Source organism: Natator depressus, chromosome 3 (genome assembly GCF_965152275.1).
Source record: "Natator depressus isolate rNatDep1 chromosome 3, rNatDep2.hap1, whole genome shotgun sequence".
NCBI classification, from domain to species: domain Eukaryota; kingdom Metazoa; phylum Chordata; order Testudines; family Cheloniidae; genus Natator; species Natator depressus.
The window spans coordinates 50,709,308-50,734,635 of record NC_134236.1 but is presented as its reverse complement, the minus strand read 5'-3'; the positions used below and the strand labels follow the sequence as shown (position 1 = coordinate 50,734,635).

The 25,328-nt window shown below is 40.9% G+C and overlaps 1 protein-coding gene and 1 long non-coding RNA gene across 13 annotated transcripts in view; one reads left to right on the top strand and one right to left on the bottom strand.

The window, feature by feature from the left end:
* Nucleotides 1-7,831, bottom strand: part of LOC141984667 (uncharacterized) — a 76,341-nt gene extending 68,510 nt beyond the window's left edge. For both annotated transcript variants that reach the window (XR_012638775.1, XR_012638774.1), the window contains exon 1: nt 7,735-7,831. This is a non-coding gene — a long non-coding RNA (uncharacterized LOC141984667). The remainder of the gene's footprint in view (nt 1-7,734) is intronic.
* The window catches only part of KHDRBS2 (KH RNA binding domain containing, signal transduction associated 2), a 614,322-nt gene that overhangs the window by 233,630 nt on the left and 355,364 nt on the right, over nt 1-25,328 (top strand). For 10 of the 11 annotated variants that reach the window (XR_012638772.1, XR_012638769.1, XR_012638770.1 and 7 more), the window contains one exon: nt 2,855-2,971. The exons of the other annotated variant lie outside the window; for it this stretch is intronic. Coding sequence is in view for 4 of the 10 variants with exons in the window: in XM_074947899.1 (XP_074804000.1) it covers nt 2,855-2,971 (117 nt within the window). In the remaining 6 variants the exon portion in view is untranslated. The remainder of the gene's footprint in view (nt 1-2,854; nt 2,972-25,328) is intronic. 11 annotated transcript variants of the gene reach the window in all.

Sequence of the window (25,328 nt, the reverse complement as noted above, 5' to 3'; positions counted from 1 at the left end):
AATTAGCCCCCATCATATTGTATGTATAGTTGGGGTTATTTTTTCCAATGTGCATTACTTTACATTTATCCACATTAAATATTGTTTGCCATTTTGTTGCCCAATCACTTAGTTTTGTGAGATCTTTTTGAAGTTCTTCACAGTCTGCTTTGGTCTTAAGTATCTTGAGCAGTTTAGTATCATCTGCAAACTTTGCCACCTCACTGTTTACCCCTTTCTCCAGATCATTTATGAATAAGTTCAATAGGATTTGTCCTAGGACTGACCCTTGGGGAACACCACAAGTTACCCCTCTCCATTCTGAAAATTTACCATTTATTCCTACCCTTTGTTCCCTATGTTTTAACCAGTTCTCAATCCATGAAAGGATTTTCCCTCTTATCCCATGATAACTTTTAATTTACGTAAGAGCCTTTGGTAAGGGACCTTGTCAAAGGCTTTCTGGCAATCTATGTACACTATGTCCATGGGATCCCCCTTGTCCACATGTTTGTTGACCCCCTCAAAGAACTCTAATAGATAGTAAGACGTGATCTCCCTTTACAGAAGCCATGTTGACTTTTGCGAGACAATTTATGTTCTTCTATGTGTCTGACAATTTTATTCTTTACTATTGTTTCAACTAATTTGCCCGGTACTGATGTTAGACTTACTGGTCTGTAATTGCCAGGATCACCTCTAGAGCCCTTCTGAAATATTGGCGTTACATTAGCTATCTTCCAGTCATTGGGTACAGTAGCTGATTTAAAGGACAGGTTACAAACCATAGTTAATAGTTCCGCAATTTCACATTTGAGTTCTTTCAGAACTCTTTGGTGAATGCCATCTGGTCCTGGTGACTTGTTACTGTTAAGTTTCTAAATTAATTCCAAAACCTCCTCTAGTGACACTTCAATCTGTGAGAATTCCTCAGATTTGTCACCTGCAAAAGATTCCCTCCGGTTTGGGAATCTCCCTAACATCCTCAGCCATGAAGAATGAAGCAAAGAATTCATTTAGTTTCTCTGTGATGACTTTATCGTCTTTAAGTGCTCCTTTTGTATCTCGATCGTCCAGGGGCCCCACTGGTTGTTTAGCAGGCTTCCTGCTTCTGATGTACTTAAAAAACATTTTGTTATTACCTTTTGAGTTTTTGGCTAGCTGTTCTTCAAACTTCTTTTTGGCTTTTCTTATTACATTTTTACATTTAATTTGGCAGTATTTATGCTCCTTTCTATTTACCTCACTAGGATTTGACTTCCACTTTTTAAAAGATGCCTTTTTATCTCTCACTGCTTCTTTTACATAGTTGTTAAGCCACAGTGGCTCTTTTTTAGTTTTTTTACTGTGTTTTTTAATTTGGGGGTATACATTTAAGTTGAGCCTCTATTATGGTGTCTTTGAAAAGTGTCCGTGCAGCTTGCAGAGATTTCGCTCTAGTCACTGTACCTTTTAATGTCTGTTTAACTAACCTCCTCATTTTTGCATAGTTCCCCTTTCTGAAATTAAATGCCACAGTGTTGGGCTGTTGAGGTGTTCTTCCCACCACAAGAATGTTAAATGTTATTATATTATGGTCACTATTTCCAAGCGGTCCTGTTATAGTTACCTCTTGGACCAGATCCTGCGCTCCACTCAGGACTAGATCGAGAGTTGCCTCTCCTCTTGTGGGTTCTGTACCAGCTGCTCCAAGAAGCAGTCATTTAAAGTATTGAGAAATTTTGTCTTTGCATTTCATCTTGAGGTGACATGTACCAGTCAATATGGGGATAATTGAAATCCCCCACTATTATTGAGTTCTTTATTTTGATAGCCTCTCTAATCTCCCTTAGCATTTCATCATCACTATCACTATCCTGGTCAGGTGGTCGATAGTAGATCCCTACTGTTATATTCTTATTAGAACATGGAATTACTATCCATAGAGATTCTATGGAACATGTGGATTCATTTAAGATTTTTATTTCATTTGATTCTACATTTTCTTTCACATACAGTGCCGCTCACCACCACCCCCCGCACCACGTGTTCTGTCCTTCCGATATATTTTGTACTCTGGAATGATTGTGTCCCATTGATTGTCCTCACTCCACCAGGTTTCTGTGATGCGTATCATATCAATATCCTCCTTTAACACAAGGCACTGTGTTCACCCATCTTATTATTCAAACTTCTAGCACTTTAAAAACTTGTCACTGTTTATTTGTCTGCCCTTTTCTGATGTGTCAGATTCTTTATGTGAAAAGTTATACACAGGGTACAGTACACTAACTTCAAGAAGTTTCCCACACATACATTACTGTGTTTTGGGGGCAGTTTTGTCCCCTTAGTGAGCACCCCAAACATGGCAAAAACAGAGAAAAGCAGGCTCAGCAAGTGCAGTTCTACTGTATGGAATTGGCAGGCTCAAGTCCACATCACCAACTTGCAGGAGAGAAGAGATCCACAGGTTTCCCTGTGCCCAAACAGCCATGGAGTTTGGGAGATGGGTAAGGGGAGTAATAGAAGTGATTCCAGTATATCTATGATTACAATGAGCCTTTGGTTGTTCTCCCCTACAAACATACACACAAGAAGAACACAGGAATCATGAATACTTCTGCTGTCTTTAGGCCTAGAGAGGAGGATGCCTAAGTTCTCCCACAAACCCCAGGCTTGGTACACAGCCTGTTTATACTCAGGACTTAATCCCTAGAACTAAATCATATTTTTTAAAAGAAAGGAAAATTATCCTTTTAGAAACATATGTTTACTGAAGCCAATATGTTATCCTTTCCTTCTCCAGTAACTTGCTTACCAATATTTATTGCACGTTCTGAACATCATCTCTTTAGTTCATCTTTATCTAAAACCAGATATTTTATTCACTTTCTAGTTCAATTTTGTTGGGAAATTGCTTGGACCAAGAGGAAACTCCTTGAAGAGGTTACAGGAGGAGACAGGTGCAAAAATGTCTATCCTGGGAAAAGGTTCCATGAGGGATAAAGCTAAGGTATTGTACATGAATTCTGATCTTAAATAACATTAAGTGTACATAAAGTTATATATAGTGGACTCTTCTTAAAAGGCTAATTTACATTAAAAAATTACTAATTAAAAACTATTCTTACATCTATCTTCTTCTGGCAATGGTTTGTTTGTGAACCTTACTGCTATAATTTGGACATGTGTAAATGTGCTTTGTGTAGTTTTATTCTTGTCCTCCATGCTGTTTAATATTTGTCTAGGAATGTTGCCCTTTTCTCCTTTAAATATTCATTAGATAAGACATATTTGAAACAAAGAGTTTCAACATCCTGGAAGAAAAATTTTAAATAGCACTGAAAGGAACACACCATATGGCACATGTTTTATCCTTGCTGTTTGGAATGTCCACTTTGTTATGCCACTCCTCTGTAAGATGACTCTGAAACCTATAAAACTAAAGCAACTTTATTTAACTCTGAATGTATTTATTTAACTCTGACTGTATACTGTAGCGTAACTTATCATCATACCATCTGATCTTGCTTCGACAAGCAAATAATAACTGTTCATTCCACTGATCTATATTTTACATTGACATATATTTTAGTGGCTCTCTCTGTCACCAGTGCTATTTGTTTCAGCAGTTAAAATGACAGGGCCAGGATAAAATAAAAACGAACCAGCATTCTACTGTTTTTATGAGTGACATTATTTGGTTTTGGTGACTCATTTTTTTCCACATCACCAGTCACATTGGTATTATCAGACCATTGGCAAAATTAAACAAATGAGCAAACAAAGAGATGAACCATCCAATACAATGCTATTGTTATGAATAATATTATCCCTAGTATTTAAAGCCAAATTTCCCACATAAAATGAATATCAATTTGCCACAGATTTCTTTAAGATATTGGTCACTGAAGGACTTTAATTATCTATTTGACAATCTTGTTTTTATGGCTTTTTTTATGGTTTGATTAGATCAAAGAGTTTATTTTCAGTTATTGACAAGTAGAATATTTTATAATCCTTGAACCTACTTCTGGTACTGTAAAAAAATTGCTCTCCAGATCAGTAAATGCATATGCTGCTGAAGTGGCAATAATGTACATTTGTATTGTGTCTGCCAGCTCCTTTCCCAGCTACCCATTCAGATTATTATTGCCAAGAGGAGGAATGACCTGAAAAGAGGTGTGTGAAAGGCCTGTTAGATCAGGAAGTGTTTGGACATAAACAGGCAGCCTCCTCACCTATCCTGTCTCATGAATCTGATCTGACAATACAAGATATATTAGACATTACTAACTGCAGTAGACAACACAAAGGGCTGGATTCTATGAGCACTGCAGAAAAATCAAAATTCAAGGTACTCTTCCTCCTTGGAAAACAAGACAGAATCCTTAGATGTTCTGGAATTGAGAATGGACATCATGGAAACTCAGTTCCATGAGACTGATGTAAGAAACGATGTTTCAAAGTATGGTAGTGATAAAAAAATTCTAATAAAACAGGTCATTGCAAGTGACTGTCCGTTTAACCTTATCATAATGACTGAAAAGAAAACAAAATCCCCAAGTAATTAGAATGAAAGATAAAAAAATTACCTGAAACACATGAATCATTGTTACCAGGATTAGGGTGACCAGATGTCCCAATTTTATAGGGACAGTCCCGATTTGGGGGGCTTTTCCTTATATAGGCACCTATTACCCTCACCTCTTGTCCTGATTTTTTACGTTTGCTTTTTGGTCACCCAACCAGGATCCAATGAGAGGAAAGTGGGGACAACTAATGGTGACTGTATAGCCAAAGTAGTTCTCTCAGACAGGATGTGCCAGAGACAGATCCTGGAAAACTGAGGGGGGGGAGGACTTTATTGTGAACAGAAACAATAGCCTAAGCCTTGCTACACAGAAAAGGATGGGAGGGGAATTGCCATTTTCAAACAAGCTTTCTTGGAGGAAAACATCCACTGGCTTCCTTTATGCAGTAAAACATACTTTTACTGAGCTTAAATATTTATCATTAGATTTGTCTCTGACTTTTTGCATGATTCTGGGTATAGTTGGCAAGAACAAGGCTTAACAAACTCCCCAAGGATTCCCCAGGCAAGGGTAATCTCAAGCATGCTACCTCTTTCTCTCAGTCCGTAGCAATAGATGGCACAGCCTGGGTGCCACTGCTGCTGCCTGATCCCTGGCTGTTAGAATAATCCATTGGGTGTATGGGCAGCTGTGCATCAGGTAAAGTGGCTGGCCAGATTAAAGCTGCCTTTGCCCTCGTCTTCTCCAGTCCTGTGCTGGCTGCAGCTGGGCTGAATCAGAGAACTGGGAACACAATTTTTGTGATATGACTGTTGGAAAAGATGAAAAATGTATCCGCTCTGAAGTCCTTAGACACATATTTTCAAGTGGACTTATCTGCTGATTTGCTCTTTCCAAATGGATGAACATCTATGACAAACAAATATTGAAATGATGGAGTTGTCAGAGAATTTTATGGATTTTGCATGGAGGAGGAATGAGAAATTGGAGGATTTGACAGTGGGGAGATTTATGCAAATGAAGTAATGAATAAGAAGCAGGAAAACATACCGAGCAGGATGGGAATAACATTTGGAAATTGATTATGAACATAGGCTACAAACAAAGGACCATAGTGTGCCTAGCCCTGAGTAAGAAGGCTCTTCTTTTCCACCCCAGCTCTTTTACACAGTTACAGCCCATGAACTTAGAGGGCACAAGGACTATAACAAGGCTAGTGCCCAGAGTGGTACTATCCAAAGTAAATGAGACTGGGAGGGGCCATCATCATCACTGTTGCAAATCCCAGAGGGATGTAGCTTCCTTGCAGATTGAGCACCACCTAGATCAATCTCTAGCTAGGTCCTTAAGAAGCTTTGGCTGGACGTTCCGTCTGTGTCTGTGGTCTTATCATGCCACAGAAGCTTTTTGCATCCACATGATCACCAACCATGTAGCAAGGACTGGAAAGGGTGGGTAGGGAGAAATCCTGCTCCTTCATCAGCCTGTGGGTGTCGCCCTGTCCTTAGAGGTGTTTGTGCACAAACACTGCACTCTGTAATAGAGTATTGCTGTGGCCATGCACAACCCCAGTGCATCAGAAAACATTGTACCTCAACCAGGCAGACTGCCTCTAAGGGTAGCCCCTACCCCACACAATATATGTGTGACTCCTCATGCAGGACAAATCCATTTAAAGTAGGCAATAAGACAAACTCAAAATGAAGAATGTGAGCAGCTTCAAATGTACCCTGTGTACCGCAGAAGTTGTGCTGGGAACTGTGGGATAAGCACCCAGAGGGCAATGCTACGGGAACAGTATAGCAGAGCATTAATGGGCAACAGTCCTTTACCCAGATCAGCATGGCAAAAGTGGATATCCTGCACTTTTGTGATTAAATTGATACCACCAGCTTAATTAGCAACAGTTCAATTTTCTGTGATAGATGCAGCCTAAGCAGGACTGGCTCTAGGCACCAGCAAAGCAAGCATGTGCTTGGGGCAGCACATTTCCAGGGGCGGCGTTCCGGCCAGCCTTTTTTTTCTTTCCTTCTTTTTTTTTTGCTTGGGCAGCAGTTGCGCTCTCAGAGCTTGGGGCGGCAAAAAACCTAGAGCCGGCCCTGAGCCTAAGGGGACAGAGTAGCATAGTTCTGGACTAAAATAGCTCCAGTTGATACAAGAAGTTGCAATTACCATTGGAAACACAGGAGGTAAGTTTGTCTTTTAGAAACACTTTTCTCTGAGACTGGTTACCCAGAACTCTGATTTTAATGTTGACTCTACTCTAAATCATTGAATTTCAAAATGTTTAGTATCTAAATAACAGCATATATTTTTAAATTGACTACAGAAGGTGTTACCTAACACAATTGATGCAGCACTGATCAGTATGAATTGTGTTCATCATAAGAGAACAGCCAGTTTCCAATGAGATCTTATGACAGATTGAAATAACAGGCTCTCCATCCTGAGAACTCTCATTATTTTGCTGACTCACATGATAGCATTATAGCTTGTCACTCCTATAGTAGTATAGTATTATACACATGCAAATTCATTCATCAGAACTGATAGTGATGAGATTAAACAAAGTCATATTAAATTGCCCATCTTTTTGTTCTTCCTCCCCATTCTTCTAATTCATTGAAGACGGTTGTGAAAGAAAACAAAAATCAGTAGATAAGAGGAATTTGATTATGAGTAGAATCAATTGAGGGACATCAATCCACATAAAGTTTGTACGTGATTTACAATGCTATCCGAGTTAATAATTGCTTGAAACTTTATTTTCAGGAGCTAAATCTGCAAAGAATGCATGTAAAGCAAGCAATTATGTGCTATTAAGCATACACTTCTACATGGAAATAAAGTTATTTTCATGTGTTCAATAAGTGAGGACCCTCTTTTCTACACACTGCAACCCCCTGTGCTGAGTCCAGTCCTTTCTATCAAATTGCAGATGTGTCCCCTGTGGGTTGGAATAACTATTCTGTGAGAAGAGAGGACTGGTTCCCTCTAGAGGATTCAGGGAGACCTTTGGCCACCGCTGTTACCTGGGGTTCTTTCAACCCACAGCTCTTTGTAACTTTTACTCTATGCAAGGTGGTGTCAGGAAATAAATCAGGGGAGACACGGTTTGATGGCTGGCACAAACAGGACAACACAAGAATGTTTTCACTTAAAGCTAAACTTTACCTAGTCTCAAGCACTTACCCACGTCTGCAACAGGTTAGTAAAACACCCCCCAACCCTCGATAATTACCGAAGCTGTGTGGGTCTCGAGTGGGACAGCGGCAGCCCGTCTGCCAGTGGGGAACACAAGATGTATTCAGAGGGAGAGTCCAGTCCTGAAGAGTCCCACTACCTCAAACTTTCCCCCCTTATTTATACATTAGTAATCAAATGACATGTCTCTTAAAGAAAACTTGTTAAGCAAGCAGTTCCAATGGGCAAGCAAGAGGCTCCTTCTGATTATTGATTAACCAGGTGTGGGTTTTTCCAGAGTTTGCAGCCTTGAGGCCCCAATAGACATTCCTGGGGCACAGTCTGCTCTTCTAAAATGCAAGTATCAGCAACTTCGACACAATTCTTATCAGGAAGGATGCGGGGTCAAGCTGCCCTTTCTGTGGCACTCAAAACCCCCTCCCCTCTTGCCTTGATCAAACTGAGTTTGCTGCATGGCCACTTTATGGCCTGCTGACTTGGCTGCTTTTAGCAATAAGCCATAGTGGTTTCAGGCACTTTACTGGTTTGCCAAAATCTCCCCGTACAACTGCCAGGTCTTTTACTTTTTGGGTTAGTCTAGTGAAGGAATCCTTTCCCCCATCACAGGGTGTTGCAGAAGGGAAGGGAAAGAGAACGGAGTGCAATCTTTGGGTTGGACTGATCTTTCCATGTTTCCCGGGTTTCATTTTCATGTATAGAGTAACAGCCTTTAATAATAATTACCTTGTATAAATGATAAGTATACTTCATATTGTTTAACTGTTTCAGAACAGCATATGTGAGAGAACAGAATGGATATGAATGATTCCAGATGTGAATGGATGGCATAGGAAGCTATAGGGTCTTCCTTGGTCCAGAACTCACTAAGTTGTCTACATTACCCTCAGGGAGGACGAGTAGCAAACAATGCTTAAACACGTGATAGTCTGGCCAGTATTTAAGAGACAATCATTTGGTAAAAATTACTTGATGACCATCCCATCTTCCATCTCTCCCTTCTTGGGTAAGATGATTGAAAAAGGTGGTTAGGAGCCAACTGCACCAAAACCTAACATTTCCCCAGTCAGGTTTCCTGTCTGATATGGTAAGGAGACAGCACTAGTTCTGTAGCTGGACAGTTTCTTTAGGGCCAGAGAGAACACTAAAATGTCCATGCTAACATTAGAATGTTCACTGAGTGCTTTATTACATAACCTTTAATTTTGTAAATGATGATGAGTATACTTGAAATTGTAAGCTCCATGGAGTAAGGACTGCATTTATTTGGTCTTGTAGTCTTGAGCACATCATTGGTGCTTAACAAATAAATAATGATAATAAGAGGAGTACAAATAAGCTCACAATAATAAGCACAGTCCAGCACCCAAGTTATGTGATATTTAGCCAAATCAAAATATCTTTTATTTTTGATAAGTGTTGTTTGGGATGAGCTTTCACAGGAACATGTGAGAATATCCTTGGGGATCATGGTCTTTACCCAGAAATATGACTGTACTTTGGATAATGCTATTTATACTGATGGACACGATTGGTGAGAGGGGACAGGTTGTCATCCCAGGTTAACAATAAATGTGATGAACAAGGCAAAATGAAAATAGAAAATGTGTAGGAGCAGGGGAGAAAGAGTGAGTATTAATGTGGCCATAGATTTTAAAGCGAGAAGGAATCACCAGATTATCTGGTCTGACCTCCTGTATATCACAGGCCACCAGTGTACGGGGAATTCAAACAGAATTTGGAGGCCCTAGCGAGGATTGGTAGAGAGGAAGGAGATGGATGGTACAAAGTTTGTAGTTTGTCCATTGCAATAGGAGGTAAAAGACGGCAGGGTGGGGTCGCTCCCTACAAGTTCCCGTGTTGCAGTTCACGAGTTAATTTACGGATACATTCCGTTAGTGGGACTCAGAACTCAGGCTGATTGCCTGCTCGAGTGGAGAAATTATGTCCAGAGACAGGGAACCAACTCCAGGACACAGCCCCAAAGATCAGAGCTGCCAGAGCTTAACACTCTGCCAATGACACCGTGCAGAAACTGGAGTCCCCCAGATGGACCTGATTCTGACTGGCCATCTGGAAAAGTCCATCTGTCTTATTGGGAGTGGTAAGCACTGTATGTGTGTGCATTCTGTTTTGGTGATTGTTAAGAAGTAGAGGTTATGTAGTATATTACTGTGTAAGGCTCTTTCACTGGTAAAAGACCCCGTAAACCCACAAAAGATTCCACAGGGAAAGAGAGTTTGCTCTGAGTCCACAGGGAATGGGTACTTGCCTGGAGCCCATGGAGGAGTAGAGCCCAGAGCCCACAGAGAGGTAAAGTTAGGTGCTTTTTACCTGGAGTCCTAGGAACTGGATAAAGGTGGGTGCCCTTGAATGTGTGAGTAACAGAGAATTTTGTGCTGGTAACGAATTCAGTGGAGACACTGCAGGCAGCCTAAGGGCTTTTGGACTGAACTGATAAAGTCTAACACATTAAACAATAGCAAAGTACCTGTGCCTTCTGTCGGAAAGGGTCGCTACCTATCTGGCAGAATGACCACCCCAGAGCAACAAGAAAGAAAGGGAACAAAGAAAAGGGACCAGGATGGGTGGGGGTTAGTTGAGGAGCCCACCCTCCTTGTGAAATGGTTAGTGGGACAAAGCCTGTGCCCATGGGAAGGGGCAGTTCAGGGAGGAAAACAGGATCAGGCCCAGACAAGCAGGCAGGCAATGGATAAAGAGAGTGAGAAGTTAACTCTGCAGAGGCTGGAGGGAATTAAGCAGTTGAACCTTGTACAAATGTTAACAGAAAAAATGTTATAGAAAAAGAATTCTTGGTTTCTTTGCAGCCATTCTGAAGGAAAAATGGGCCCTTCTCCAAAGGAATGTTTGTAAATAAGCCAGGCAAAAAGACAATCTGCTTTGAATCATTTGACTGAACAATTTAGTCAAATTTGCCAAAAGAACATAAAGGGGTTTCTACTGGAACTTACCTGACCCCAGATATATACCAATGTAATCTATGTACATCTGTGTAAAAATTAAAGCAGTGTAAGGGATGTGAGGCAGAAGAGTATGCTTGTATCTGTGTGTGTGTGTGTGTGTATAGATATATTGTGTAAATGTGTGGAGTGTTTGGGACCAAGGCTGGCGCTCTTGGCTTGTGAAACTCTATTTTGTGGGTTTAAGATAAATTTTTGGTTTGGTTTGGTTTTAAATAACACCACTAAAAAGCCATGTGAAACTTTCATTCAGAGTTGCAAAACTGAGAAACACTTTTTTGCCAGACAAAGGTGCCTAGTGTTGTTTGGCTTTGGTATTTAGCATTTAACCCTTAAGGTACCTCAATGCTTTATACAGTTCAATATTTTTTTAAAAAGACCAAAGTCCTGGCTGCAACAGGGCTGTCAAACCCAGGAGAATGGGGAGAAATTCTGGATCCTTTTTTGGGGGTAACAAAATAGCAGATAAGAGCTGTAGTATAAGAAGTTAAAAAAGACACTGCCCCTCTGGAGCAACAGCAGGGGTGAGGTGCACAAAAAAAAAGAAGCAACGTTAGAAACACTGAGCCTTAAGGTGTCTCTGAGTAATCAGACTGTCACTTTGATAAAGGTACATGAAAACTGTGTGAGCACAAAAGAAACTGTTACACCTTATGTAAAAATTGATATGGCTAATATAATGTTATAGAAGTTAAACTATGAAAGGAATGTGCATTTTTCCCAGGACATGTGCAATGTATATAGTAGAAGGGGTAAAAGAAATGCAAACAAAACATGCTACTTAACTAAAATCCTATTTGGGCTCTAAAGGGAGCCAGAGTTGTGTTTTCTTTTTCAGATCACGGTGTGTTTTGGAAGCAGAAGTTGAAAGTGAAAAGAAATCAAAACTCAGGTGGAAGTTGATTGTGTCCCCTTTTAAGAGAGGGTCTCTGACCTGCTGATAGCTTTGGATCCAAAAGCAAGCGAGAAAGTGTTTGTGAAAATGCAAATTACCTTACTGATAGAGGAAGGTGGAAAAAGAAGTCAAACCTAAAAATAAGAGAGGGACAGGTTAACCCTAAGTAGGAAAAATATTCTTTTTGTGTGTGTATGCAGTGCTGAAATCTGAAGTTTTTAATAGATTTGATGTTAATATTAAATATTGGGATACATTTAATGTTAATAAGTACCCCTGTAACAATGGATAGTGTGTATGATTTTTTTTTTAAAAAAAAACCTTTAAGGTCATATGGTAATGATACTTCTCAGCTATTACCTGTGAATACACTTAAAGCTTAGCACAGCAGAAAGAATATTACAAACTTGGTCTGCTGTATAAGAAGAAAAACTGAGGTACACCACCTCATGAATTTAATAACTGAATAGTGGAATAATTTCCCCTAAACCCTTAAAGGGTAAGAGCCATTGAAACCTGGCCTGCCTATAGAACAAAAACACAGGAAAGTATGGTGGTAATTCCTGTGTTTTGCCTGCAATACGGTCTTGGGATGCATCAGGGGAGGTGTTACCAGTAGAGATAAGGAGGCGTTAGTACCGTTATACAAGGCACTGGTGAGACCTCATCTGGAATATTGTGTTCAGTTCTGGTCTCCCATGTTTAAGAAGGATGAATTCAAACTGGAACAGGTACAGAGAAGAGCTACTAGGATGATCCAAGGAATGGAAAACCTGTCTTATGAAAGGAGACTCAAAGAGCTTGGCTTGTTTAGCCTAACCAAAAGAAAGCTGAGGGGAGATATGATTGCTCTCTATAAATATATCAGAGGGATAAATACCAGGGCGGGAGAGGAATTATTTAAGCTCAGTACCAATGTGGACACAAGAACAAATGGATATAAACTGGCCATCAGGAAGTTTAGACTTGAAATTAGACAAAGGTTTCTAACCATCAGAGGAATGAAGTTCTGGAACCGCCTTCCAAGGGGAGCAGTGGGGGCAAAAGACATATCTGGCTTCAAGACTAAGTTTGATAAGTTTATGGAGGGGATGGTACGATGGGATAGCCTAATTTTGGCAATTAATTGATCTTTAACTATTAGCGGTAAATATGCCCAATGGCCTGTGATGGGATGTTAGATGGGGTCGGGAAGGAATTTTCCTCCAGGGCAGATTGGGAGAGGCCCTGGGGGTTTTTTCGCCTTCCTCTGCAGTGTGGGGCATGCGTCACTTGCTGGAGGATTCTCTGCACCTTGAAGTCTTTAAACCACGATTTGAGAACTTCAGTAGCTCAGACATAGGTTGGGGTTTGTTACAGGAGTGGGTGGGTGTGATTCTGTGGCCTGCGTTGTGCAAGAGATCAGACTACACGATCATAATGGTCCCTTCTGACCTTAAAGTCTATGATTCTATGATTCAATCAGCAAGGATATTTGTGAAAGGAGATACTACATTAGGCAGAAAAGAATTAACAAGCATTTTAACTGTATTTCAGAAATGCCAGTCTGTTAACAGGGAAACATCCTTAGGTGGTAAAGGCACATTTAAAAGCAAAATATGCATGAGACACAAGGTGTATCTGTTGGTGGGAATAAAAGGATGGACATAAAAAGTTTTTAAAGCACAAAGTGAAATTACCAAGGGGAAAAAAGGGTATGTAAAAATATGGGTTACTAAAAGAATAAGACTTGCCAATTTTTACTTCTTAGTTAACTTCCAGCATGCGAGCCCAGCTGAATGCACCTGGGTGTTGTATTACATTGGATATAAGGAAAGAAAGGCCCAGTGACGGTATAGCAGCCCTAATACTATCTCAGTGTGAACTACTGAATGCTATTGGATTTTGCCTGGCAGCCAGGAGGGGTGGGTAACCTAAAGAAAAGGCTCCCAAGAAATGTATTGAACTGCTTTGGGTGGAACTGGATTAGAAGCTGGAGTGCTGGATGCTACTAACATAGAGGTATTGGCAGACAAATGAAGTTATGCTATAAATGTTTCTGTCATATTATAGCAATTAGGGGATGTGATTTCGAATTTCATGTACCCAAATTTAAATATAGTCAGTTAAAAGTATCGTATACTTTGTATTCTATTGTAAAACCTGTGCCCCTTGGAATGGATTTATCTGCTTTACAAACATCGCTTATACACCCTGATTTACAGAACCAATTACATACTGCAAAATAGGAAGGGTACAGAGTCATGGTTACCATGTATCATAATGCCAATGAAATTAAATTGGTATTTGCAAGAATTGACCAGAACCTGTCACACCACTGGTGGGAAGTGTTATTGGGATGGTTCCCCACTGGCACAGGTATCCTGAATTTGGCCCTACACCCCATCATAGTAATCTTGGGGTGCCAAATAGTAGTGGTTTTTGTTACCAGCCTAATGACATGCTGGATATGGTGCAAAATCTGGCAATTGCAAGTCCCCCGACAGATGAGTCAGTGGTTACTGCCACCGGCACTTGTACCCCCGGGTAAGGAACATATGGAACTTGTTGCTCCTCCCTCAACTGGGAAAGGAGGCTAAGGTGATCGCTTGTCAATTGCTATGCTGGTATGCTAAGTATGGGATGCCAACAAGATAATAATTTGCTCGGTCTCGGCTGAGAGCCTTGAGCTTTCGTTGGATCTCAACTCAGGCGCATCCAGAAAAGTTGTGACAGCGATCATGTAAAGGCCCCCTTGTGTGAAAGGTGGGGAAATTGTATGGAGAGACTTTGGCAAACCAGTCAAGTGCCTGAAACCACTATGGCTTATTGCTAAAAGCTGCCAAGTCAGCAGGCTGTAAATTAGCCAAGTCAGCAGGCTTAGCTAACCTGTTGCGGACATGTGTATAAGTACTTGAGACTAAGTAAAGTTTAGCTTTAAGTGAAAGCATTCTTGTGTTTTCCTGTTTGTGCCAGCTATCTGTTGGTCGGACAGCTGTGTTTCCCCTGATTTATTTCCTGACACCACCTCGCACAGAGTAAAAGTTACCAAGAGCTTTGGGTTGAAAGAACCCCGGGTAACAACCAACACCACCCAGCACCCACATGCAATTTATGGTAGGTTTTCATGAGCGACAGAGCAGAAGGACAAAGTTATTTTACAACCATAATCTCTTTTACTGTGTGTTTAAATATATGTCAAGGGTGTTCAGAACTCTGGGTAGGCATTCTTTTGTGAAGAATTTTAAATCTAAATAAATAAATAGCCAAAATACAGAGGGCAAAAAGTTAAATTACAAAACAGCTCCCAGCACCTTAGTAGTATTCACAGATATTCCAAAATCTTTCACTTGATCCATGATTTTTACTTCAGAAGGACAGGATTTGGAAGTAAATCTGTAATTACTTAGTTAGAACTTGTCACGCAGGCCAGTGAGCTCTCATTCATAGGTTTTAGTTTAAATGGTAATTACAGTACTTGAGTTAAATCCTCTGGATATCATTGGGTTAATTGCCCCCTCAATATAAATTACTTTTAATTAGACAAACTCTGTTGGCTCTAATTTGTATTTTGTCCGCTTTATTTTTTTTAATTCATTTCACCCAGTGTTTATAAATATTCATGTATTTTTTTTCTTCAAGTTGTTTGGAAGCTGCTCCCCCAATCCCTCCCCCGCTCCCTCCCTCCAGTACTATTTTCTTAAACTGGAGAATAAGCATGCAGTGCAATATAGAATTTCACTATGGAAGCTCCATGTCCATGAGTGAAGTCTTTGTCAGTTACTGAATTAACTTTTAATTGCTTTCCTATTCCAGTTTCAGGTACTGTTTAAATAATTTATTACAAATGGGGGCTTTTCATTAGAGAAGAGACAAACTGAGTAAAATATTTCATTTCACCTAATGAATCAAATACTTCCCACTCCACCAAGGATAGAGATGACCCTACACACAGAAGAACCACTAGCAGAGCAGTAGCGTGGCAGTGCAGCTGCTAGGCACCAAGCTATCAGATTGAACATAGAATCACATAAATGTAGAGCTGGCAGGGACCTTGAGAGTTCATCTAGCCCAGGCCCCATCTTCAGGGAGGACCAACTAAACCTAGACAACCCCTGACAGGTGTTTGTACAACCTGTTCTTTAAAATCTCCATATATGGGGATTCTACAGCCTGGCTTGGATGCCTATGCCAAAGCTTATCCACCCTTATAGTTAGAAAGATTTTTCCTACTATCTAACCTAAATCTCTTTTGCTGCAGATTAAGTCCATTACTTCTTGTTCTACCTTCAGTGGACATGGAGAACAATTGATCACTGTCCTCTTTATAAACCCTTTTTAAGCCCTTATCATACTTGTAGAATATTATCGGGTCCCCTCTCTCAGGGCTAACCATGTTCACTTTTTTTAATCTTTCCCTGTCAAGCAGAAAGGACTGGTGGAAAACCCGTGGAACTTTTTGCCGGGGATGTTGTGAAGGCCAAAATTATAACTGGTTCAAAAAAGATTTAGATAAGTTCATGAAGGATAGGTCCATCAGTGAATATTAGCCAAGATGGTCAGGGATGCAACACCATGCTCTGGGTGTCCCTAAGCCTCTGACTGCCAAATGCAAGGATTGACCAACAGGTGATGGATCACCTGATAATTGCCCTGTTCTGTTCACTGCCTTTGAAGCACCTGGAATTGGCCACTGTCGGAAGACAGAATGCTGTGCTAGATGGACCATTGGTCTGACCCAGTATAGCTGTTCTTATGGTTGCTTATGATTACCATTGGCTTCAGTGGACACAAAATTCCACCCATAATATTTTACTGTGTGGGAGGATGAAGTTCAGAAGAAAAATGTAGATTTTTGCCTATTAACTCTGAGATAGTAAGGTATTATCATTATTATTTATTATCTGTATTACCACAGTGTCTAGGAGCCCTAGTCATGGACCAGGGCTATATTATGCTAGGTACTGTAAAAACACAGAACAAAAAGACAGTTCCTGCCCTAAAGAGTTTACAGTCTAAGTACTAGACAAGATCTACCAGGTGGATACTAACAGATAGAGGACTACAAGGAAACAAAGAGACTTTATTGGCCGTCATGATAGGCAGTGGTGTGAGCACACCAGAAGACTAACCGTTATGAAGTGTTTTGTAAGCATCATGGGAAACAAGTTTTGAGGAGGGTTTTGAAGGAGGATGCTGAGTTCATTTTGTAGACGTTTACGGGGAGCTCTTCCCTATCTGGAGGGACAGCATGGGAGAAAATTTAATAAGTTATTGAGGCTGACATCATAGGCCCCATCAGAGGTGAGAGTCAATATCTCTATAAGCAAATGACAGATGATAGGGTGGGAATAGTTAACGAAGGGCCTAGAAAATGAAGATAAGCAGTTTATCTACGTGTTAGGGAAGGGGGGCAGTGGAGAGATGCAAAGAGAGGGATGACGTGATCAAAGCAACAGCTAGGAAAATGATCATTGCAGAAGCATTCTGAATGGATGTGATCAGGGCTAGGTTTTCAATGTCAAGGCCAGAGAACGGATAGAAAGGCCATATCTTAGAGATGCCATGCATAAAAAAACAACAAGATATAAACAGACTGGCTGTGACATTCTAGAGAGAGACCTGAGTCTAAGATGATGCCCAGGTTTAGGGCCTGAGTGACAGGCAAGGATGGTGATGTTGTCCACAATGATCAAGAAAGGAGGTAGCAAGGAGTACTTGGGGGAGAAGAGGAGAAGAGATTAGGAACTCTGTTTTAGCTATGTTGAGCTTCAGCTGACAACTAAACATCCATAAGGAGATGTCAGAAAGACAGGTGAGACAATTTAGCTTCAACACAAGGAGACCAGTCTGGTTTAGGTGCAGAAGTTCAAGCACTGATGGACTGGAAGTCACAGAAAGTCTGAGTGATAGAGGGTGGAGGTGGACTGATGGGTGGTGCTGGAAGAGCCAAGGTGACAGTCAGAGAGGGGGAACGCAACAACAGAGATATCAGAGAGAGAGAGAGAGAGAGAGGGAGAGAGAGAGCAGTGCTAGACACTAGATGTGTCATAGGGATTAAGCCCTCTGCACCACTTTAAACATTTTCTGCTAAATTGATTCATGAAGTAGTATAATATTTCCATGTTATTAATGATGGCATTTTCAAAACTGAATAACAAAGAGGGCAACTGAACCTTCTCTGAAGAATTACACACTCGAGGGCTGGTACTTTAGAAAATTACATTGTTCTAAAGGGACACTCTTCAAAGAATTACATCAGACGTTGAACAGACACTGAAAGATCCCTATTTTATTACTGGTGCAACACAGTGGTGATATTAAAAGTCTTCATCTCCTCCCTCGCATCTGATGTTAGAACAGACTCTCATATTTCACAGCTCTGTCAGTATAGATGTGAGACTCATATTGCTGTTTCCAAAAAAGGCTGGTTACTTGTTGGGTTTCTTTTTTAATACTGATAAATTAAACTACTTCCATGGGGCCAAGTCCTGAGGTGATTCTTCAGGGTTTTTTTCTGTTTTAAGTAAAAACTGATGAAATACCTCAAGAATGGCCTTTTATGGTTTTCCTGGAACTCTAAGGAGTTTCCAGTGTGAGAAGTAGAATGCATAGATTCTAAGGCCAGAAGGAACCATTGTGATCATCTAGTCTGACTTCCTGTATAACACAGGCCACAGAACTTCCACAAAATGATTCCTAGAATGTAGCTTTTAGGGAAAAAAATCCAATCTTGATTTAAAAATTGTGAGTGCTGGAGAATCCACTATGACTCTTGGTAAATTGTTCCAATGGTTAATTACTCTCACTATTAAAAATTGACATCTTATTTCTAGTCTGAATTTGTCTAGCTTCAGTATCCAGCCATTGGCTCATTGTATGCCTTTTTCTGTTAGACTGAAGACCCCATCATCAAATATTTGTTCCCCATGTAGCTACTTCTAGCCCATAATCAAGTCACCCCTTAACTTTCTGTTTGTTCAGCTAAATAGATTGAACTCCTTGCGTCTATCACAATAAGGCATGAGTACTTTAGTGTTCTATCTTATTTTCTTATTTTTTTTCTTCCCCCTTAGTGCACATATTTCTTTCTCTGCTATTAAAACCCTTTGTGTCTCTTCCACCATTCCCTTTCTTGTTATTATAGTGGTACTGAGTGCAGATGAGGCAATATTTGATAAAGCTCAGGTCAGTCACATTCAGATAATAAGATATAATAATGTTAGATATCCCTGGCCCAGTGAGAAAGAGTTAGGAATTCATGCTTCACTAGAAGTCTATTCCATGAGAGTCTAGACTTCTTAAAAAAAGGAAATGAAGGGAAAACATATTGGGTCAACCAACAGCGGGCATAAGTGTGGTGCAACTCTTTACTAACATGACTTTACTAACACAATGTCCTGCTAGGTTCAATGAATGGTGTGTGCTTATCAAGACAGCGTTTCTAAAGGAGCATCAAAGAAGGCATTTTGTGGGGCAGAAGGAGGTTCTCAAAGAAGTGTCAGGATGCTCTTTTGAGAGAGAAAGTGATAGTTGCTTTCTAGAGAGTAAAATGCTCTTTATTTTTTGCTTTGCCTATCTGTAACAATTCCATCTCAGTAAGACGTTGGCCTGAAAAGAGCTTCATGAAACACATGGCTATGTTTACAGTCATGCATTTTCACTGGTCTTCTGTTGTTTGTTGTCAACCTTGTTTGACAGCACAAGATATATAAATAAAGCAACATGTATCTGATATACAGTGACATATAAGTTCTAAATTGGAGATGAGCCCCTGCATAAACCAGATCCAACTTTCCTCTAGTTTGCCCCACAGTGGGGCGAATTAAAATGCCAGATTCAGACTCTCCTGAATTTTGAGCTTTGAAATCCAGATCTGTGCTAAGCTGTTGCAAATTTCAGACCACTTGGAACTGATGGGACAGATTCTCAGCTGGTGTAAACTAGCATCGTACCATTGGCTTTAATGTCTACCATGGTCAATCTGTTTCCTCCTACCAGCATTAAATTCTTACCTCTATTCAATCCAGTGGTGATTGTTCCCACTGACTTGAACAGGAGCAGGATCAAGCCCTAAGGGCCTAATCAATGTGAGTTTTTAGAGCAGGTCATAAGTTCTATTTTATTTTTTTAAAAAAGCCTGAAACAGTATCAGAGGGAGAGAGAGAGGAAAAAAACCCTGAGAGACAGAGAAAGCATAGGTATCTGAACTTGATGACTTAGAGCAGTTTTGGGGACTGTAGATCTTTCTTGCTGATGGCTTTTCCCATCTGTACTTCTGCAGACTAGTGATTTATATTCCAAAATATTTTATTTATCTGCACGGGGCTCCATAAAGACTAGTTTTGAACTTGCTGCGTTTTGTTTTACGATTATTGTTCTTGCTGTTTTACATATAGATAAACACAGAAAGGACTGTTTTGAATTATTTGCAGCAATTATGTTAAATCCCAGTTTTCCATGCATAATGTTATCTGTGCTCCTGAGGACCATGATAAATACTTTTAATATTCTTTAATGGGTTACTGTTACAAGAAATTTTGCACTGCCACAATAGAGACAGCATTAAATTAAATTAAATTACAGTGCACACAATTAAATAGAATAATGAAAAAAATCAGACTTGAAACAACAGCTCTTTGGAGCCCTCTGAAATTCGATTCCTTGATAAACATAATAGGAGAAGCTGGTGAGTAGAATTTAGATAGCTAAGGTAGATATTATTGTGTTTGTAATATCTCCATCGGGGATTAATGTTCTCTTATTCAGGGACATTGATTAGCCTCTAGATTATTTTTCTGATTGATTACTGTTGTACTGTAGTGTCCCTTCTTCATATATCCAATGAGAATCAATATAACTTATAGCTATAACTTCATCTTGGCACAGTTATGGTGCAATCTGCAGTAATTTGTGGTTTCTCAATAACAGTTTTAAAGAAAATGTGCACAGTCTCTTACTTCTGCTTGTAGCCATACATTACTAGAAAAAAAATAACTTCCTTGCATCTTCCCTGAAGAAGAGAAATATTAATTTTACATACATTGTGACATGAGAATCTTTTCAAGGAAATAGGAGCATGAGCTTTAATTTTATTTTCTAGAAAGTAGTTAGAAAAGTGCAGCTTTGGACAGTCATTCTTTTGAATATGACTATAGAAAAAAAAACAAAATATTTTTCACTGATCAGACAATATTTGAAAATCTGTTTTTTTTCTTTTCAATTATTTTTACTGGCGATAGGCTTGAATTGAATCCTTAGGTCTGGTATGAACTCAGAAATAGGAGTCAGTAGGAACCCAAGTTCTAGTCCTGGTCCAGTTGGTGACCTGCCTCATGGCTTTGGAAAAGTGACTTCATTTCCCTGGGCCTTGGATTTCCCATTGTTAAAATGATTATAAGAATACTTACCTGGTACCTTTGAGGGTGTTGTGAGCATTAATTAGTTAATACCTTCAAAGTGCTTTACAAAAGCTACATATTAGTACTAGTATTAAATCAAAAAAATTGTGAAGCTCAGGTCAAGTGGAAAGTTGTGGCTGGCCCTGTTCTTCATAAATTGCTGATCACCCCAGGGCAGGACACCCTGCCTTTAACAAAATGTACGTCTAGTTCCTACTGTTGAGACTTGGGCCCATGTTTATTTTTCATCCTACTTTTATCAGGTTTTTTTTCCAAACCTTCTTTTTTTATTGGCATAATATTTTATCCACACATAAGGCTAGTTCCTCAGCTGGTGTAAATCCACTGCCTTTATTTACAATTTGGAAATGCATGTGAGCAAGAAGGTCAAAGCTGCATGCCAAAGACATCCCACCATGGGGCAGTGCATTGTCTATTTAATACCTCTGTCTTAGAGCATTCTGTCTTCCTAGAGCAGGGGCTCTCAGGACAAATTATTCGGTGATCTCAAAGTGCAGCTACCAACTCTCGCTGTTTGCTGCCCTAACACTTTTCCCTAAAATACTTAATTAACTTTAGCAAAAGCAAATAAATATGCATATATACACATTCAAATCATTGTAGTTTATTTATTGCTGGCTAGTAAGTCTGTTGTGAAATGTGATGTTAACAAACATACAAGTATCAACATACAACATACAACTTTTCACAGTTGACTTACTCAGCCCTGGCAAGCCTGGGGACAAATTTAGCCATGGATGGGGGTGGAGGGTGAGAGTCCGGGGGAAGCAGCTAGGGCCAGGGGAAGCAGCTGGAACCTGAAGCCCTGCAGCTGGCGGACGGAGCCTGAAGCCGCATGGCTGAAGCCTGGGGCCTGCCGCTGTGTAGCCAGAGCCAGGATCTGGCACCCAAAGCCCCGCAGCCAGAGCCTGTCGCCCAGCCACCACAGGACTGAAGCCCAAAAACCTGAGCCTTGCTACCCCTGGGAAGATGGGGAACTCACCGGTTGCCTGCTCCTCCAGCGTTGTGCCCCAGATGTCCCCTCCTGGCAGCCCCAGAAACCAGCACCAAGATGGTGCATCCAGGAGCACCAGGGAGGGAGTGCTGCCCCCCCAAGTCACAGGCCAGGAGGCTGTGGCTGCAAGAAAAGCCCCGATGGCCACAGTGCCGCATTTGTGCAGCTGATGTCCATGTAATCCCAGTTCCTGGGGGCATAGTTGGTATTGCCTTTAAGTTATTTTTTTCCTGCTCTGGTGCCAATCTACTCATTCCCCTCCTCTTCCCACCACCCTCCCCCACCCACCAAAAAAACCCTACTAGAAAGAATCCTATTTAACTAGCTGAGATTGTTTGGGATTAAGACTCTTAATTTTCCCCCAACACCTAGACCCTGATCTCACAAAGCACCTAAATGAAACTTAAGCATGTTCTTAACTTTAAACACATGCCTCACTGAATTTTGGCCTTAATGGGAAGTTACTATGCTTGTTATGATGTGCAACTGCCATCAGAGTGCCCCTCATGTTGGGATGTGGGGTTCTATCACTCTGTTGCCCCCTTGTTCATCCGGATTCCAAAACGGTTTGCTGCTTCTGTGGCCTCCAGACAGATCACGTCTCAGTCCATTCCTTTCCCTTTTTGCAGAGTTAACAGAAACGTCCAAAATAAAAGAACACAAAGTATAGTGGTCACCAAGCTGGCCCTAGGCCGCTGTCTGGAACACATAGCTCTTGGCCTCTTTCACTCTAGACACCTGTACTTCCCATCTTGATCTGGGAAGAGGTAGGGAAACCGAGGCCTATCCTCTCCTCCAGGTTCCAGCTCTGGGGCCCTGTTTTAAGCAGCTGAGGATTTTCCTTCAATCCAGAGGTGGGAGAAGCTCACCTTGATAGATTCTCAAGGCCAGAAGAGACCATAGTTATCATCTAGTCTGACATCCTGCATAACACAGGCCATAGAACTTCCCCAAAATAACTCCTAGAGCATATCATTTAGAAAACATCCAATCTTGATTTTAAAATTACTAGCGATGGAGAATACGCCACAACTCCCTTGTTCCCTTGTTGGTTTCTGCAAGGATTGCCCTGAACGTGGGCCTGAGGTTTGAGGATCGGTGTGTGTGCCAAGGCGCCAGTGGCACAGGGGGAGCTCGAGCATCAGCAGGGGTTGAGGAGGGTGGGGGGCAGACATAGATCAGCCCCCATAATATTTCCATTGTGCATGCCCGAGCCCCCTGTGCCCCCCTGGTTCTGCTGTGCCAGCCTCAATCTCTTTGCAAATTCCCTGGGCTGCTTCTATCTTTGCCCTGCTTGTCAGTGTCTTCACCAGCCTGCAGACTCCTGCACCCCCACTGTCATGGGGTACGGTCACCAGTTAGGGGCACCTCCTCCTGGCTGCTCTGGGGAATAACTCCACTCATGTCTGACACCCGCTTCAGCCACTCATTCATCTGCCTCGCCACCTCTCTCTCTCTCACTGTGACTTGGCCCTCTGGCCAGGTCACTATAATTCTTCCCTTCCTGGGTACCAAAGTCCTACTGGATGATCATCTTAGGCAGTCTTCTCCACTATCTGGTCTGTGCCTCTTCCTCAGTGGTTGGCAGGGGAACCCAGGCCCACCCATTACCCCAGGTTCTGACTGAGGGAACCCTAGAACCAGCAGACAAGGTCTGCAGTGTCCCAAAACTAGATACTGTTGCCCTGGGCTTCTCCTTCTTCACATCTGTATGGCTCTTTCTCCACCCTTTTCTGGGTATGCCCTTTATGCCAGGCCAGGACACCAAAGCTTCTGTTCTTCCCCTAGTTTCCTCCTTTACTGCTCTATAGCTAGAAAGTGAGTGTAGGACCTCCACACCATAGTCCCTCCTTCCACTGCCAACTTCCTTGCTTTATCATAGCCCCACCATTTCCTTCTTACCTGGGCTCTATTCCCAATCAGGGGTTGCATATCCAGCCCAGTTCCAGTATGGTATGGCCTATCAAGTTAATTGGCCCCCTTCTCCATCTCATTTACCCTTCTGAGGCTGGTGTAGGGTGAACATTCCATCACAGCCACCTTGAATTTGTTCTTCCTCATGGCTTCTTCTTAGCCAGTTACTCAGGCGCTTCCTTGAAACTGCTTCCAGGCTCTCTGGGAGCAGCTGGGGTAGATTTTGAACTGTCCCTTTGTCTCTTGCCTTAGAGCAATCTGTATCTCCCTCTTTCAGACAGAAATTCCCCCAACACTCCTCCTTGAAGCTAGGGTTTACTTTATTAAGGTATATCTGGACTGTTGCTGTCATTAATTTGGTTCTTGGATTATTTATATTGTTTGAATTTGCATTTCACTGTAAGGTTTTTGCTTCTATTCTTTATTCTCATCCCCCTGGTAAGCTCTTTTATATTATAAAAGGAAGTCAGTGCAGTTTCTCACATTTTTGGAAGCTTCCTCTTTCCATACCACAACCCTTATATGACCTATAATATGGGCCCATTCTTCAGTGGCTAAGGATCAGGGTCTGTGGTAGTAGAACTGAATACCTCTTACTCCAAACTCCATTATCATTGTCCTGAGCCCTCGCCACAAGACAGTGCTGAAAGTGAAGAGCAAGTGATATGAGGTGTTTCCGTTCACTCAGACTGGGAACAATTTCCAATTTTGCTTAAGTTTTGAGGTTGTTATCAAGATTTCCAGTATTACTTTTTATCCTCTTAATATCTTGCCCAATTTATTCATGAATGTACTCGCATGCCATCCAGGTGTTTGCCTTTGGCTGTATTTTGACAGCTCAAGTCAGAGTCACTACTTATACAAAGGAGTGAGCTTTTTTCATGAGGAAAAAAGGGGGAGAATTAAATAGGAGGAAAAACCATTCATTTGCAACTTATGGTAGCTAGATATGAGAAAGTATTTTATAAGGAAATGAGTCACCAAAATGAATGAAAAAAAATGATAGGTTGTAAAAATTGATTCTTAATTATAATTTTCAGACAGTTCATCTTAAAATTTAGTAAGTAAATTGCTTAACTGTACTTAATATTTAAGTTCATGTACAAACGAGAACTACAGCACCTAGTGACACTCATTATTATTTTCTGCCCATATTCCTAATTGTTCTAGGTCCCTTTTTATTAGTTCTCTGTTCCTCCAAAGCAGCATGAACTTGAATATCATATTTAAAGAATAATATAGAGGCGTGTTATTTTTAGGCTACTTCACCTGAATGTTGCTGGCAGAATATCAATTCAGGCATACATAATTTAAATACTGTGCTCTCAATAGCTTAGGCTTGACACAGATAACCAGAGATGTTTGATATGTCTTTCTGAACAATGACAGTGCCAAGGAATTTTGAACAATGTGGGGCAATACTAAAAAAACAAATTGAGACAGACACCT